The sequence below is a fragment of the Schistocerca piceifrons genome, chromosome 7 (genome assembly GCF_021461385.2).
Source record: "Schistocerca piceifrons isolate TAMUIC-IGC-003096 chromosome 7, iqSchPice1.1, whole genome shotgun sequence".
NCBI lineage: Eukaryota > Metazoa > Arthropoda > Insecta > Orthoptera > Acrididae > Schistocerca > Schistocerca piceifrons.
In genome coordinates, this window is record NC_060144.1 from 579,669,834 (window position 1) to 579,689,023 (window position 19,190).

Below are 19,190 nucleotides of genomic sequence, written 5' to 3' on the forward strand. Positions count from 1 at the left end.
AGCTGATTTTTACTTTTGTGTTTTTGAATAATCTTGCTAATTTGTGGGATGTTATTCCAAGATATGGTATTTTTACATATTTAACTTCTGAGGCACTGTCAGTTGTGAGTGTAGTTTGATGTTGTTTGTCCAGTTTATTTCCTGTCTGTGTTGGCATGGTATTAATTAGAGAAGAACATATCCATTGTTATTTCGGTATATCTTGTGGTTTCCATTTCCTGTTGGAGTTCTGTATTGTGAAGTGGAAATTTGTGTGCTCTGTACAGCATTGATCTATAAGCAGCTTTTTGAGGGAGAAGAGATGTGTAGAGGAATTTGGTTAAGTGGTGTCAGTGCCAGTAGGATTTCTGTAAACATTGAAAGGTACCTTTTGGTTCTGTTTTGTTATTTTTAAGTCAAGAAAAGGTATGGTGTTGTTGTCTTCCTGTTCTAGGGTGAATTGAATATATTATGTAGGCTACTGAATTTGTTAAAAAGGCTGTCTTCGTATTTCAAAGGGTGACCTGTGTCTTTTATGTGAATTGCGACAGTTGATTTCTTACGTTTACCAAGTCTCTAGCAGTCTAAATGTTCTTTGAATCGAGTTGTGAAATTTCTGCGTGTTTGCCCGATATAATATTTATTACATTGGCTCCAGGTAATTTTTTAAATGCCAGCTGCATCAAGAATTGTATCTGGTGGTTTTATATTGTGAGTAAGCTTCCCACTTAGGTTGTTTTTGGTGCTGAAGCTGATTTTTACTTCTGTCTTTTCGAAAAGTATTGCTAATGACGTCGGAAATCAGTGACAAAATACAATGTGCAGTAGTGTAAAATTACTCAACAGCTCCTCCATCACACCGGTGATGCAAGTGAAGCTGCAAGGTGATGAAGTCGTAAGTGATTAACTGTCATGAAAAAGCCTTTCACGCTATTTTCGCAACACACAACTGATGAAAAACTGTCTACATTCTATGGCTGTGATATAATACATAGTCAACCCCAAGGGAAAAGAACCAGCAGAAGATATCACTGACATCGACTTCTGGCTATCCAATGCCTCCCTCCCCCCAAATGCCACACCAGCCACTACAATAACAAAGAATGGACAAAGAGTTCGAGCTTAATCTAGATTAAGACGGTTTATTTTTAAGTAACATTTCTCTATATGTACGTATAAACGCCTGAAGATGAGCAGAATGTGTTCGAAACGCGTTGTCTTATGTTAGATTAAATATGAAACAAAAAATTAAAAAGTGACTAGTAGCAGAAACAGTAAATAAATAATTATTAAATACAGTCAGGGTTCATAAACGTAGCCATTATGGCCGAAAGTAAGCTACTCTTGAAAATACAATTTTGTAAGAATTTTGTAAGAAGCTGTCAGTTGTGAGATTGGGCGCTAGTTGTTAACATCAGACGTGAGATACACTGAAGCGCCAAACACAACTAGTGGAGGCATGCGTACTCAAATACATACATATGTAAAAAGGCGCTGCGGTCGGCCACGCCTATATAAGACAAAAAGTGTCTAGATCGGTTACTGCTGCTACAAAGGGAGGTTATCAAGGTGTAAGAGAGTTTAAATGTGGTGTTATAGTCGTCACAGGACCGATGGGACGCAGCATCTCCAAGGTAGCATCTCCGTACGACCATTTCGCGAGTGTACCGTGAATATAATAAGTCACGGCTGCAAAATACTAACGCGAATTCTTTACAAACGAATGGAAAAACTAGTAGAAACTGACCTCTGGGAAGATCAGTTAGGATTCCGTAGAAATATTGGAACACGTGAGGCAATACTGACCCTACGACTTATCTTAGAAGCTAAATTAAGAAAAGGTAAACCTACGTTTCTAGCATTTGTAGACTTTGAGAAAGTTTTCGACAATGTCGACTGGAATACTCTCTTTCAAATTCTGAAGGTGGCAGGGGTAAAATACAGGGAGCTAAAGGCTATTTACAGTTTGTACAGAAACCAGATGGCAGTTATAAGAGTCGAGGGTCATGAAAAGGGAGCAGAGGTTGGGAAGGGAGTGAGACAGAGTTGTAGCCTATCCCTGATGTTATTCAATCTGTACATTGAGCAGACAGTAAAGGAAACCAAAGAAAAATTCGGAGAAGGTATTAAAATCCATGGAGAAGAAATAAAAACTTTAAGTTTAGCCGATGACATTGTAATTCTGTCAGAGACAGCAAAGGACTTGGAAGAGCAGTTGAATGGAATGGACAGTGTCTAGAAAGGAGGATATAAGATGAACATCAACAAAAGCAAAACGAGGATAATGGAATGTAGTCGAATCAAATCGAGTGATGCTGAGGGAATTAGATTAGGAAATGAGACACTTAAAGTAGTAAAGGAGTTTTGCTATTTTGGGAGGAAAATAACTGATGATGGTCGAAGAAGAGAGGATATAAAATGTAGACTGGCAATGGCAAGGAAAGCGTTCCTGAAGAAGGGAAATTTGTTAACATCGAGTATGGATTTAAGTGTCAGGAAGTCGTTTCTGAAAGTATTTGTATGAAGTGTAGCCATGTAGGGAAGTGAAACATGGACGATAAATAGTTTGGACAAGAAGGAGGAGGTATTGAATAGAATTGGGGAGAAGAGAAGTTTGTGGCACAACTTGACTAGAAGAAGGGATCGATTGGTAGGACATGTTCTGAGGCATCAAGGGATCACCAATTTAGTATTGGAGGGCAGCGTGGAGGGTAAAAATCGTAGAGGGAGACCAAGAGATGAATACACTAAGCAGATTCAGAAGGATGTAGGTTGCAGTAGGTACTGGGATATGAAGAAGCTTGCATTGGATAGAGTAGCATGGAGAGCTACATCAGACCAGTCTCAGGACTGAAGACCACAACAACAACAACAACAACAACAACAGCATCAAATCTCCGACATCGCTGCCAGGTCCGTCAACACCGACATTGGACTGTTGATCACTGGAAACATGTTGCCTGATCTGACGAGTCTCGTTACAAATTGTATCGGTCGGATGGACGTGTACACGGGTATGATGACAACCTCATGAGTCCATGGACACTGTATGTCAGCAGGGGACTGTTCAAGCCGGTGGACGCTCTGTAACGGTATGGGGAATGTGCAGTTGGAGTGATAAGAGTCCCCTGATACGTCTAGATACGACTGCGTCAGGCGACACGTACGTCAGCATCCTGTCTGATCTCCAGCATCCATTCATGTCCATTGGGCATTGCGACGGACTTGGGCAATTCCAGCAGGGCAATGCAACACCCCGTACGTCCAGAATTGCTGCAGAGTGGCTCTTCTGAGATTAAACACATCCGCTAGCGGCCAAATTCGGCAGATATGGACTTTATTGAGCGCATCTCGGACACCTTGCAACTTGCTGTTCAGATGAGATCTCCACCCTCTAGTACTGTTACGGATTTGTGGACAGCCCTGCAGGATTCATGGTGCCAATTCCCTCCAGCACTACTTCAACATTAGTCGAGCCCATGGCACGTCTTGTTGGCGCACTTCTGTGTGCTCTCGGGAGCCCTACATAATATTAGGCAGTTGCACTAATTTCTTTGGCGTTTCAGTGTAGAATGCTACTCGCAGCTGAATGTGAAACGGCCGATCCTAGTGTGGAAGAACGACCAGGTTTAAATATAATGGATAAGTAACTGGGCTCTAATAACATTCCACTAGCCTCGAAGACACTACACAAGTTTCCCAACAGTTATCCCTAGTTGACGCAGAAGTGTCTCCGCTCGGCATGGAACCATGTTGCTGCTCACAGGTGAAGCACCTGCTTGTAATTAACAACGATAGGGGCTAGCAGCGAAAGGGGTGTAGTAAGCAGACTAAGATAAGATATTTCAATGTTTAGGACTTATATTAGGAAATATAAAACAGACTCGATGGTTAGTAATGTTGATCTCATTAACGAGCATTTGTACGTTACCAGTACAAAATTGAAGAGTGTTCGTATGGGCGAGGTGAAGATGCTGCGCCCCATCTTTCGGAACTCGGACTCGGGATCGCGCAGTGAGTTGCACTGGATGCCGAAGGCGCAGGTGCCGATGACGTCAGTGGTGAACCTGGCGTTCCACTCCTTGATCTCGACCTCCTGGCGGCCCTCGGCGAGCGGCTGCAGCACGGCGACCATCTCGCGCGCGCACGCCTCCATCAGCGGGAACATGAGTCGCATCTTGCCCGAGGTGAACGTCGGCGTCAGTTTGGTGCGCAACGCTCGCCACCGCGGCCCGCTGAGGTTGAACAGGTGGGCGCTCAACGGGTCGTGCTTCTCGTCTACCTGTTCACAACAAGCAAGCCGGCCCACCAATCAGCGCCCGAGTTCCTCCCACGCTACGTGCCGAGTCCCACAACTTACCTGACTCGCCAACGGTGGTAAACTACAGCCACACTCTTCATAATCTGAGCATTGGTTTTAGTATCTGCTTACACTGGAATGCACAGGGTGGTCAGAAACAGTTTGAAAAGCTTCTAAGGACGTTGCAAGGGAGACTGTGCTCAGAAAAAATTCCTAAGGAAAAAAAAAGTCCATCCCCTGCACATTTTCCGAGTTCTTAGCCAATCAGGTTGTCGGGACCGAAAATTCAAGCAGCCTGTCAGACAGGGTCGCCAAACGTGCTCCTCAATCGGTTTCCCCAAACCGAACGAATGTAGCGTTTGCTCACCCAGCCTAAATTTATCACTTCAGAAAAAGGCACATTTTAACTAGTAATGAACATTTCAAGAACTAAAAACTCAGGGACTAACACATGTTGGTCCGTTACCAATTGTTATCGCGTGCAATTAAAACTGATTCAGTGCTAAATAGCTCGGAAACCGTGCAGTGTATCGGATTTTTTTCTTGACCCTACCGAGGGTATTCTCTCTTAAAACTTAAACGTCTTATAACTTTATATTAACGTTTTTTTCGTCAGAGGTACTATAACATTATTTGTTTATCGTTCATTTAAGTTTTCATAATTTTTTACTTTGAAATTCTCGAATGTTGGTACTAGATTTACTATAAATGTAAAGTGTACTATATTGGACGTTGAAGTTCTTTGCCCTGTATATGAGTACTGCATGTAAAATACTATGTAAATTGATTTATTACGTTAAATAATTTTCTGATGACATTTTGTATTCAAAAATATTTGTGTATATAAACTGTGTATATTTGTGTATATGAACTGTTCTACGGATCGAAGCGTGGAATGTCAGATCCCTTAATCGGGCAGGTAGGTTAGAAAATTTAAAAAGGGAAATGGATAGGTTAAAGTTAGATATAGTAGGAATTAGTGAAGTTCGGTGGCAGGAGGAACAAGACTTTTGGTCAGGCGAATACAGGGTTATAAATACAAAATCAAATATGGGTAATGCAGGAGTAGGTTTAATAGTGAATAAAAAAATAGGAGTGCGGGTAAGCTACTACAAACAGCATAGTGAACGCATTATTGTGACCAAGATAGACGCGAAGCCCACGCCCACTACAGTAGTACAAGTTTATATGCCAACTAGCTCTGCAGATGACGAAGAAATTGAAGAAATGTATGATGAGATAAAAGAAATTACTCAGATAGTGAAGGGAGGCGAAAATTTAATAGTCATGGGTGACTGGAATTCGGTAATAGGAAAAGGGAGAGAAGGAAACGTAGTAGGTGAATATGGATTGGGGGGAAAAAATGAAAGAGGAAACCGCCTGGTAGAATTCTGCACAGAGCACAACTGAATCATAGCTAACACTTGGTTCAAGAATCATAATAGAAGGCTGTATACATGGAAGAAGCCTGGATATACTGACAGGTTTCAGATAGATTTTATAATGGTAAGACTGAGATTTAAGAACCAGGTTTTAAATTGTAATACATTTCCAGGGCCAGATGTGGACTCTGACCACAATCTATTGGTTATGGACTGTAGATTAAAACTGAAGAAACTGCAAAAAGGTGCTACTTTAAGGAGATGGGACCTGGATAAACTGACTAAACCAGAGGTTGTGCAGAGTTTCAGGGAGAACGTAAGGGATCAATTGACAGGAATGGGGGAAAGAAATACAGTAGAAGATGTATGGATAGCTTTGAGGGATGAAGTAGTAAAGGCAGCAGAGGATATAGTAGGTAAAATGACGAGGGCTAGTAGAAATCCTTGGGTAACAGAAGAAATATTGAATTTAATTGATGAAAGGAGAAAATATAAAAATGCAGTAAATGAAACAGGCAAAAAGGAATACAAACGTCTCAAAAATGAGATCGATAGGAAGAGCAAAATGGCCACGCAGGGATGACTAGAGGACAAATGTAAGGATGGAGAGACATATCTCACCAGAGGTAATATAGATATTGCCTACAGGAAAATTAAAGAGACCTTTGTAGAAAAGAGAACCACTTGTATGACTATAAAGAGGTCAGATGGAAACCCCGTTATAAGCAAAGAAGGGAAAGCAGGAAGGTGGAAGGAGTATATAGAGGGTCTATACAAGGGTGATGTACTTGAGGGCAATATTATGAAAATGGAGAACAGCCTTGGGAGAGCCTCTCCTGACGCAACTGTACCATCCGGTGAGCAAAATGTATGAGACAGGCGAAATTCCCTCAGACTTCAAGAAGATTATAATAATTCCAATCCCAAAGAAAGCAGGTGTTGACAGATGTGAAAATTACCAAACTATCAGTTCTGTAAGTCACAGCTGCAAAATACTAACGTAAATTCTTTACAGACGAATGGAAAAACTGGTAGAAGCCGACATCGGGGAAGACCAGTTTGGATCCCGTAGAAATACTGGAACACGTGAGGCAATACTGACCCTACGGCTTATCTTAGAAGCTAGATTAATGAAAGGTAAACCTACGTTTCTAGCATTTGTAGACTTAGAGAAAGCTTCTGACAACGTTGACTGGCATACTCTCTTTCAAATTCTGTAGGTGGCAGGGGTAAAATGCAGGGAGCGAAAGGCTATTTACAATTTGTACAGAAATCAGATAGCAGTTATCAGAGTCGAGGGACACGAAAGGGAAGCAGTGGTTGGGAAGGGAGTGAGACAGGTTTGTAGCCTCTCCCCGATGTTATTCAGTCTGCATATTGAGCAAGCAGTGAAGGAAACAAAAGAAAAATTTGGAGTAGGTATTAAAATCCACGGAGAAGAAATAAAAACTATTAGGGTCGCCGATGACACTGTAATTCTGTCAGAGACAGCAAAGGACTTGGAAGAGTAGTTGAATGGAATATATAGTGTCTTTAAAGGAGTATATAAGATGAACATCAACAAAAGCAAAACAAGGATAATGGAATGTAGTCGAATTAAGTCGGGTGATGCTGAGGGAATTAGATTAGGAAATGAGACACTAAAGTAGTAAAGGACTTTTGCTATTTGGGGAGCAAAATAACTGATGATGGTCGAAGTAGGGAGAATATAAAATGTAGACTGGTAATGGCAAAGAAAGCGGTTCTGAAGATGAGAAATTTGTTAACTTCGAGTATAGATTTATGTGTCAGGAAGTCGTTTCTGAAAGTATTTGTATGGAGTGTAGCCATGTAAGGAAGTGAAACGTGGACGATAAATAGTTTGGACAAGAAGAGAATAGAAGCTTTCGAAATGTGGTGCTACAGAAGAATGCTGAAGATTAGATGGGTAGATCACATAACTAATTAGGAGGTATTGAATAGGAGAGAAGAGAATTTTGTGGCACAAATTGACTAGAAGAAGGGATCGGTTGGTAGGACATGTTCTGAGGCATCAAGGGATCACCACTTCAGTATTGGAGGGCAGCGTGGAGGGTAAAAGTCGTAGAGGGAGACCAAGAGATGAATACACTAAGCAGATTCAGAAGGATGTAGGTTGCACTAGATACTGGGAGATGAAGAAGGTTGCACAGGATAGAGTAGCATGGAGAGCTGCATCAAACCAGTCTTAGGACTGAAGACCCCAACAGCAACAACATAAACTGTTCATGTTGATGTAAATTTGACAACTGTACGCAATGATCACGCTTAGAGACAATGTAAGTAATAGGTTTTATGTAAAGGGCAGTGTGCTTTTGGTTGAAACGAAAGTGGCTCTGAGGAGTGGAAAGGGTGGCAAGAGCGACTTGGCGCGTTTCGTAGAGCAAGTGCGGGCAGTAATTAATACAGTCTGTAGGCAACAGTGACGAGGCAACACTCTTGTGGCGCATTATAATCTTTGCATTCTGATTTACACAAAATTGCCTCGGATGAAGACTGCAAACGGCTTACGGCATACCTGCGAGTTGTTGGGCTACTGTGTATAAAAGTGAATGGCGCCAAGAAGAGAAATTGAGCCCATACAGCAAGATACTTGGAGGCCGTACTGTAGGTAGTGTAGCCATCATAATTGCTCTCCACACCCAAAAGTACAGCTACCAGGTAAGATTTATTTGTATTTTGATTTTGTACAACGTGAATCATTAATTTAAACTGTGTTTTAATAATCATACTTGAACTTTAACGAAACTGGTTCACCCCGTTACCTCATCCTAATCAGACACCTATATAGGGTTCCTTCCTTGTGTTCGATTAATCCGAGTGTCCTGTTTTACATACTTATGAAGGGCGAAGTTAATAAAAGAGGCACCATTTCAATCATTTTTGTGTAAATAATAAAAAAGGTTTCTTGAATCGAAAGTGTTACATTAAACCTTTACTTACATAAAATTAAATCAGAATGAAGCCAAGTTTCTAGTATCTGTTAAATGACTATAAAGAATTAATTCAAAGAGTAATAGCTTTTGAAAGTAATTTCCAGTATGAAAGAGGTTTTCTTGAATTGAAATGCTCAGTATAAAAAGTGTGTGCTTTAGTATCTAAGTATTTCAGCATTTAAGTTTCTTGATTATAGAAAGTGATTTTTCAAAAGTCCCCACTGGCCAAACTTTTTAGCTTCCTTGAAGTTATCTAGTGGACTTTTTCTCTTTTAAAAACGTAATGTATAAGGGTGCAGTCCAGCATTGTTTAACTGGAGTCATATTTGTTTAAGGAACCAAATTAAACAATAGCAAGAAAGCATTCAAAATTCATACTTATGCTTTTCCAATACTTCACTGTTTCGTTGCCTGGGTAGGCTGGCGACCATTAGTACATTTTATAAACCACTAAATGAACTTGGAACTGAGTTGTTCTAGCTTCAATATAATATTATTCTTACTGCCTTTCTTTCTAACCTATGGGTATGATATTAGGAAAAGCATTGAATAATCTGATTTACTTATCCATTAGACACAAAACATGGTCCAATCTTGTAAAAGGGTAACTCCATTGATTAGCTTTTCCTATTAACAGGACTATCCTTCCATAGTGTACTTTACTTGGAAACTAAATTAAATTTAGTCGAAGGGTTTTACGTAGCAACATAGAGACAGTGTTTTCTGTTATTTAGGTAATAGAATACTAAATTACAATAGTAGTGGTAGGGCTATAGTACCATTGTAGCATGACGGCGAGATATATACCGGGTGATCGAAAGGTCAGTATAAATTTGAAAACTGAATAAATTACGGAATATTATAGATAGAGAGGTACAAATTGAGACACATGCTTGGAATGACGTGGGGTTTTATTAGAACCAAAAATATGCAAAAAATCAAAAAAATGTCCTTCATCTGACCAGAATAGCAATAATTAGCATAACAAAGTAGGACAAAGCAGAGGTGATGTTCTTTACAGGAAATGCTCAATATGTCCACCATCATTCGTCAACAATAGCTGTAGTCGAGGAATAATGTAGTGAACAGCACTGTAAAGCATGTCCGGAGTTATGGTGAGGCATTGGCGTCGGATGTTGTCTTTCAGCATCCCTAGAGATGTCGGTCGATCACGATACACTTGCGACTTCAGGTAACCCCAAAGCCAATAATCGCACGGACTGAGGTCTGGGGACCTGGGAGGCCAAGCATGACGAAACTGGCGGCTGAGCATACAATCATCACCAAACGACGCGCGCAAGAGATCTTTCACGCGTCTAGCAATATGGATTGGAGCGCCATCCTGCATAAACATCGTACCTTCCAGCAGGTGTTTATCAGCCATGCTGGGGATGATCCGATTCTGTAACGTATCGGAGTACCTCTCACCCGTCACGGTAGCAGTTACAAAAGCAGAATCACGCATTATCCCGAAGAAAAAAGGCCCGATAATGGTAGACGCGGTAAATCCAACCCATACTGTGACTTTCTCGTCGTGCAATGGAGTTTCCACGACAGTTCTAGGATTTTCGGTAGGCCAAATTCTGCAGTTGTGCGCGTTGACAGACCCTCGGAGCGTGAAATGAGCTTCGTCGGTGCACAACACGTTATTCAACCAATCGTCATCTTCCGCCATCTTTTGAAACGCCCACACCGCAAATGCCCTCCGCTTCACTAAATCGCCAGGTAACAGTTCATGATGCCGATGGATTTCGTACGTATAACCCTGTGCATAGACGAACCCGCTACAGTCTCCATTTCTTCCTGAACTGTCTCAACAGCATTACGCCTTGTGCTCCGTCGGCCACTACGGGGTCTATCGTCTAAACAACCCGTGGCTTCGAACTTCGAAATCATTCTCACCATAGCTGCATTGGCCAACGGACCTTTACCCATTCGAATCCCCTTCCTATGGCGATAGGATCGTAACGCTGAAGTAGCACATTCCCCATTCTGATAATACAGCTTCACTAAATACGCATTTTCGGGTAACGTCAATATGCTGCGACTGCTGGCGCATCTCATTCTCTCTCTTTTATTTTTCTTTATTGTGATTTCATTCCCCTGCCTCACATGGGCCGGGGAGGGCTGTCAGCGGCACAATCCGCCGCTCTTCAGCCAAGTGACATGACAACTAAAACAAGAATAAATTGCTACATATATAAGGCCATGAAAAAGGGGAATTAAATGAAACAACAAGTTTACTGTTACCAGTCACCGTTTTATTTATTTCCACGACGCGTTTCGAAGGTTTAAACCTCCATCATCCGTTGGATTTACATTAGTAAGTATTACATTTGTGTGTGTGTTGTGTTACGATTTTTTGGAGGAACTTGTGGCACTGCCTTCAGTGATCACAGGTTCCTTTTGCTATCGTAACACATCACATGCATACTGCCACATTTGTTTACAAACACATCACATTTATACTGCCACATTTGTTTACAAATGTGGCACTATACATGTGATGTGTTACGATAGCAAAAGGAACCTGTGAGCACTGAAGGCAGTGCCACAAGTTCCTCCAAAAAATCGTAACACAACACACACACAAATGTAATACTTACTAATGTAAATCCACCCGATGATGGAGGTTTAAACCTTTGAAACGCGTCGTGGAAATAAATAAAACGGTGACTGGTAACAGTGAACTTGTTGTTTCATTTAATGTCAGTAACAGTCACGGTAAAGCCTAACCTAAAACTGTTCGCATTTAAAGAAAAAGGGGAACATAAAACAAAGTAAAGGGAGAAAATGGAGGTAAAAATAGACTGACATGGAGACGTTCAAGGGGGATAGTTAAAAAAGTCACCTGAAGACAAAAAAAAGACCGCAGTTGGCGATTCTTAAAACACAGAGAAGACACTGAACGGACAAGCACAGGTTAAAAGTCGGCCACAGTATTAAAAACACTCCAGAACAACACACTTAACACCCACTTGTAGCACACACGACGAAGAAGAAAACTGCCAAGGGAAAGGTCAGAGAGGATGGAAAACGAGGGGTGAGCAAGGGGAAGCAGGGGAAGCGGCGATTCTCTCTCTCATTACAGCTCCTTTTATACACGATTGTCATGCGCAGTCAGTGACGTTTTGCTCTCCAGCGCCATCTGTCGGACATTTTGTGAACTTTGTTTTTTTTTTTTTTTTTTTTTTTTGGTTCTAATGAAACCCCATGTCATTCCAAGCATGCAGAGGCATCGCTTACAAATCACAGGCAAGAGGCAAATCATCCTTCACAATATACACTAATCGTGTGTGGATAATGCACGCTGACTCAAAGAAGTGGATAAAAACAACGCTCTTGGTCTGTCAACGTCTGCTGCGTGTCTTTCAAGACCCAGACACGCATCATAGCTACACTTTTATCACAAACAAAAACGTGCATTTGGCCTATTTTAGCTTTCCAAATAACAACCTCTAAGAGCGAAGAACGAATAAACAAAGGGTAGAATATCAGTTGGCGTGTAGTGCCTCATGCCCTCCTTACCTTGAGGCCCCTGTGCTGGAAGTGTCCGAAGTCTTTGACGAGACAGCTCTTGATGAGTTCCGGGTCTCTGATGAGAAGCGCCGGCCTCAGAGACATGAAGACACCGCCGAAAGGATGAGGGTCGAAGCGCCAGTACAGCTCCTGCAAGCCTTCGCCGAAGTTCTTGCGGTTCAGAATGATGTCCTTAAAGTTGCCAAACGCAGATTCCGGTTCCAGAGACGGGACGCCGCGCCGCTTCCAGTATCCGTACATCCACTTGCAGGCGAGAACGAGCAGGGCGGCCAGGAAGACCGCAGCAGCCGCCGCGTCGCCCAGGAGGGATCCGGTGAGCGACATGGTGCGAAACTCTGCGGAAACGATGCGGGCGACGTTAGTACTGCATATGTAGATCAAGGAGACTGCCACGTGAAGAATTACTTTTATTGCACTACTGGCCATTAAAACGGCTACATCACGAAGATGACGTGCTACAGACGCGAAATTTAACCGACAGGAAGAAGATGCTGTGATATGCAAATGATTAGCTTTTCACAGCATTCGCACAAGGTTGGGGCCGGTTGTGACACCTACAACGTGCTGACATGAGGGAAGTTTCCAACCGATTTCTCATACACAAACTGCAGTTGACCGGCGCTGCATGGTGAAACGTTGTTGTGATGCCTCGTGTAAGGAGGAGAAATGCGTACCATCAATGCGGTTTATCGTATCGCGACATTGCTGCTCGCCTTGGTCGAGATCGAATGACTGTTAGCAGAATATGGAATCGGTGGGTTCTGGAGGGTAATACGGAACGCCGTGCTGGATCCTAACGGCCTCGTATCACTAGCAGTCGAGATGACAGGCATCTTATCCGCATGGCTGTAGCGGATCGTGCAGCCACGTCTCGATCCCTGAGTCAGCAGATGGGGACGTTTGCAAGACAATAACCACCTGCACGAACAGTTCAACGACGTTAGTAGCAGCATGGACTGTCAGCTCGGAGACCCTGGCTGCTGTTACCCTTGACGCTCCATCACAGACATGAGCGCCTGCGATGCTGTACTCAACATCGAACCTAGGTGCACGAATGGCAAAACGTCATTTTTTGCATGAATCCAGGTTCTGTTTACAGCATCATGATGGTCGCATCCGTGTTTGGTGAGATCGCGGTGAACGCACATTCGAAAGGTGTATTCGTCATCGCCATACTGGCGTATCACCCGGCGTGATGGTATGGGGTGCGATTGGTTACACATCTCTGTCACCTCTTGTTCGCATTGACGGCACTTTGAACAGTGATCGTTACATTTCAGATATGTCACGACCCGTGGCTCTACCCTTCATTAGATCCCTGCGAAACCCTACATTTCAGCAGGATAATGCACGACCGCATGTAGCAGGTCCTGTACGGGCATCTCTGGATACAGAAAATGTTTGACTGCTGCCCTGGCCAGGACATTCCCCATATCTCTCACCAATTGAAAACGTCTGGTTAATGGTGGCCGAGCAACTGGCTCGTCACAATACACCAGTCACTACTCTTGATGAACTGTGGTATCGTGCTGAAGCTGCATGGGCAGCTGTACCTGTATACGCCATCCAAGCTCTGTTTGACTCAACGCCCAGGCGTATCAAGGCCGTTATTACGGCCAGAGGTGGTTGTTCTGGGTACTGATTTCACAGGATCTATGCACCCAAATGGCGTGAAAGTGTAATCACATGCTAATTCTAGTATAATATATTTGTCCAATGAATACCCGTTTATCATCTGCATTTCTTCTTGGTGTAGCAGTTTTAATGGCCGGTACTATCGTTCGTAATAGAACCATCACATGCGTTGCCATAGCTATTTCATAATTAATAAACATGTTAAATATGAATTTACATTTGAGTATGTAATGTATCTGGGCAATGTGTTCCTGCTTAAAATACGCGATAAACTTCGGACTTTTCATACAAAATTGTCGTTTTCATTCATTTCGTATATCATCATTTTCTAACTGCACACGCTTTATTTATATTTCTCATTCTGTTAATTCTCATCCAAATTATTGAACACGCCCCAAATTTGTATCAAGATAAAGTTCCATTTTCAATATTTTAATAGTTATTAGTGTGAAACTTCCTAGCGCATTAAAACTGTGTGCTGGACCGAGACTCGCACTTGGTACATTTGCCTTTCACGGGCATGTGCTCTATCATCTGAGCTACCCAACCACGACTCATGATCCGTCCTCAAAGCTTCAATTCTGCCAGTACCTCGTCTCCTACCAGCCAGGTACTGGCAGAATTGAAGCTGTGAGGACGGACCTTGAGTCGTGCTTGCGTAGCTCAGATGGTAGAGCACATGCCCGTGAAAGGCAAAGATCCGGAGTTCGAGTCTCGGTCCAGCACACAGTTTTAATCTGCCAGAATGTTTCATATCAGCGCACACAACGCCGCAGAGTGAAAATCTCATTCTGGAATTATTACTGTATTCACAATGCTTTCATATTGCACTTCATTTATTTGCCACCGTAAAGCACCCGCTAAGTTTCTTGTGGCCGATAAATGCAGTGTCGAGTTTCTTTAGTATGCCCACCTGTCAAATTAATATTATTTCAAGAAATTTAAGTACGAAATTGTTTCAGGATTTAAACATTATGAGTTGCGGATTTTCTAATAGACCTTGGAACATTTAATACATCAGTCCCTCACTCTTGTTTTTCACAGGCTATGTTTTATTAGTGTGCCTCCACATGTAACTATCATACAGCTCCTCTGTTTTATTATTGATTTATAAAGTAAGAGATCAGAGGATATTAGGTGGCTAACAAACTGTTTATAGAACGGAAACCAAGTGTCAGAGTGAGGAAGTAACTTTTTACCGGTTGAGCCATCACCTGCAGCTCCTGAGGGCAGGAGAGCACGCGCGAGAGAAAGGAGGGGGCTAGGGAGACTTCTAAAATCAGAATTCATTTACTTCTGGTTACACTGGCAAATCTATCTGGTCACTGTGGTTTTAAAACTGCATACCCAACCGTCTTATTATTAGTGTGCTGACATTCACTATTTCTTCTAAATATTTCCATTGATGAGCAGGATGACTTCTTGTATTTTTTAAATATTCTACTTACCTGTGAACTTTTTTGACGACTGGTTTGATTAGAAAATGAATGATTTCCAAACAATATGTGGTCTCTTCATTTATGTACGAGTCTCTTTGAAGATACATATACACACTAAATTGTGCGGTGAGTAACTTTACTACGTTTCCATGTAGCCATTGGAAGTCGAAATGAAAGAAGTATTTATATTTCAGTGACTTCACGTATAGCTGCAGACACTCGAAAGTGAGGGACCACAGAATCTTTTAAAAGCATTCAGAGTCTACTAGAAACTGTTGTCAGTAGAACTCTACCTTGAAAGTACGTTCCTCCGCAAGTGACTTACAAACGTCTGAGTCTATCACCATTTCTCCAAGCTATCGATTGGGAGTGTAAAATGCAATTTTGATCAATTACATTATCACTAGTTTCTAAAAAGTGCCGTTTTAGCTGCATATGCGCTTGCTGTAATCAGAAATATTCTTACGATAATCATAAAATTTCGCGTCTGTAGCCTTACACGTTCTAAAGCAGTATGAGCAAATATCATTAAAATAAGATTCCTTTTAAACAAAATTATGTATGTTTTTCGTCATAAATATTTTAAATGATTTCATAAATACCAATTGTATAAGCAGCTGCGACGAAAATAGTTTTCGAAATAAAAAATTACTCTTATTTTGTAAATAAATGTCAGCAACTAGTAACCGTTAAGTTCGTTTTTAATATTCAAAATATATTTCGGTGAGTACTGTTCACACTCAAGCAGTACATTCCTCATTGCTTCATCTGAGTTGTTTCCTATCGTATCTAAATCTACTTGAGTCACACTTCCATGGCAGATGATGAAAAACACAATCACTACACCCAAATGACTCCTCTACAGCTTCTCTCGGCAGCAGAGCGTGGGGAAAGACGTAAATGCTTCCATCTGAGCTCTCGTTTTTCATTATTTCGAGGCGATATTCACGCGTCCTTGTCAAAGTGGAAGGGAACAAAATCCTAGTATTTTAGCACTCGTGAGTGGCAGTTGTAAACAGAAATCGAGTCGCCCTCTCTTTTTGTATATCTTTTGTCAGTCGTATCTGTTAAGGATCCCATAATGTCCAACAACATTCTGGAAGATGACGCACATCAATAATATTTCTTTAGTTCTATACGAATTCTGACGGAATAGGAATTTGATCTATCACAAAAAGAAGGTATAAAAGAGTTGGAAAAAATAACATATTACTAAAAACTGGCCTCTAATATCACATCCATTGCAGTAACGACTGATATAAGCAGTTCTAGGTATAATTGTGATCAAATATTTGTTGTTTCGTAATGGAAATGACGTAGCACAAAAGATCACAATTGCAGTATCATAAATATACCAATGGAAGATGAATATTTTCGAAACATATTTTGACAACTAAAAACTGTCATATCAGTGAATGGTTATGAGTGTATATTCGTGTACAAAATGGTACAAGCATAAAGTCAGGGATCTAGCCCACCCATCAGCGTTATGTTTAAGAAATAATCTCCAATGGCGAAGGTCAACAAAAGAACAAATGTTAACAACTGTGGGACTGAAATAAATTAGCATCTGCGTATACACTCTGCAAGCCATTGTTCTGTGTGTAGCAGATGCAATTTTGTACCAACACTAGGCAACTTCTGGCGTACTCCATTCTCCTATTAAACAGTAGAAAGCTAACTGTGTGTGTGTGTGTGCGTGTGTGTGTGTGTGTGTGTGTGAGGTAGTGTTTGGTGGTGGTGGTGGTGTGTGTGTGCGTGTGTGTGTGTGTGGGGGGGGGGGGGGTGGCAGTTTCCTCTATTACCCTGTTCCATTCATGCCTGCGCGAACTATACGATACTGTCAGCCGAATTGTATTTGCTGCCCTCAACTCTGCAGTCATTGTTGCTTCTTCCCGCTGTCTGCATATACCGAAGAGGTTTTCGCGCAAACTACGTCGTGTCTCAGAGAAAAATTCCCATTTCAGGTCCCTGAGATTTTACGCTTTTGTACTCCTCGCACGTACGAGTTACGAACGTAGCAGATCATCCCTGAATCCATTAGACGTCTAGTGTCACTGTTTCTTGAGGAGGACCCTAAATCCCCGAAACAATTAAAATTAGACGAGAATGGTCTTGTAGGCAATTTCCTTTACAGTTAGATCGTCTTACAAAAAATCTCAGTCTCTCAGTCTTCCATTCCCATTCTCTAATAGTGTTTTACGTGCTCCTTCTATTTGCAGTAACTTCTTAATATTAGGCATTAAATAACGAAACGGGATTAGGGACCCGATGTGCTGCCCGTTAATCTAGTAATCAGATTCTGTCTGATTGTTACTGTTATAGGCAATATATCACAGTATTAATACTTGAACATCGAAAATTGACGTCTTGATTTATCATTAGTTATAATAGGAGGCCGATGAAAGTTACATAATTCAAAAGATACTTTGTCATAGATGTGCGCAAAAGCAAATCAAGTGTGTACGGAATCTTTATGAGTGGTGAAAGGATACAGGCAAACTCACTTGAGAAATGTTTTTCTCAGTCTCCCACACGCTGCCAAATTCTACCCCGCGTACTTATCGGGTGCTATGATAGAAATGACACATGAAAGTAAAAACGTTTCGGGAAATCTCATTTTAGGGCCGTTCACGTTTAAATGTTGCAGACCGTTGATTTACAGTAACACATGCATACCACTGCTACATTGCAACAACAGCTAGGGCACTGATGTTGTCAGCAGTGGAAAACAGAACATAGTATTGACGAAGCCTTCAGGAGCAACACAGACCACACATATCTTTGTTTGTTGGCGTCGTTTTTTTCGCTCTAAGAATAAGCAGGTCTAATTGTGTGCTCATTTGCCGCTACAGTGTAATACATACGGTCACGACGCTCTCTGGCGCGGAAGTTGTATCCGCGTGACAGCTGGAACGGTACTCGGCCTCCAGTCGGTGAGAACGCAGTAAACATGCTTCTTATGGATAATGTTTGTTTTTAGTTATTTTCTGTTTGATTAAGGGAGCAACTGTCCTATTCTTGAGTTCCAGCCGTTAGTAAGTTACCAAAACAGACACGAATTATCGTGAAACATGTGTAAAAAAAAAAGCCGAATTGCACTGATTCAATGATGTGAGCTGCAACTCATTCATGAAGGAATACTTTCAAGTTTGTCCCTATTTGTTGCATAATCCGTTGAAAGTAAGAGAATTTAAACACACTTCGTGCGCATGTATCTGTAGTTGTCTGTTGTTATTACCATACGCCCTCTCCTTAAATTTTCTTTATAGAATTCAATGATACACCCTTTCTTACACTTCACTCGACTTTCCAACACATGAGCATTATCGTAAATGCAGTTACTTTTGCTTCAATAGCGAATGTGTTCAAGATTCTTGCTGTTTGGGGCTCAAATTTAGCAACAATTGTGGAAATGGCTTCTCCTGTGCAGGAAAATTGTTTTACTCCATTTGACGACTTATTATCACGTTTGCGTGGTTTTCCCTTAAGCTACAGTTGTGATGGCTTATCTGGTACATTGAATAATGTAGGTATTTCATTAGATATAGGTTTCCTACGCTCCACATTCATTAATTTAGCTGAGAGTGTGGCGAACGAAACTCCGCTTTGTTGAATACATACACAACGTTCTTCTGTAAAATGTCAGGTCTTCGGGTATGTACTAGCAATTTATTGTTACTAAAGGAAAACGACACTATTAAGGTAATGTGTGTACGTTACAAAAAAATCATAAATAAACTGTCTCGTAATGCACCGTTTCGTATATCCCAGGGTCCTTAGGAAACTAAATATTCACAAATGTGGTGTACTTTTTTAGCTATAGTCGATATTTAAAGGAACTGTGTACACTCCCAAATTTTAAAAACTGTGTTAGAAATCAACGTAAACGTTATTATTTACACTTATCCGATATCGTATTCAGAAGTGTCGCTCGCTGGCCGAATGGAGCGCTGCTGTC

At 41.5% G+C, this 19,190-nt stretch overlaps 1 protein-coding gene across 1 annotated transcript in view; it reads right to left on the minus strand.

Annotated features, from left to right (window-relative positions):
* The window catches only part of LOC124804813 (probable cytochrome P450 6a14), a 65,000-nt gene that overhangs the window by 44,438 nt on the left and 1,372 nt on the right, over positions 1 to 19,190 (minus strand). The window contains exons 2-3 of the mRNA XM_047265152.1: positions 12,144 to 12,490; positions 3,911 to 4,261 (exon numbers count right to left, since the gene is read on the minus strand). Of these exons, the coding sequence (XP_047121108.1) occupies positions 3,911 to 4,261; positions 12,144 to 12,479 (687 nt within the window). The 5' untranslated portion in view covers positions 12,480 to 12,490. The remainder of the gene's footprint in view (positions 1 to 3,910; positions 4,262 to 12,143; positions 12,491 to 19,190) is intronic.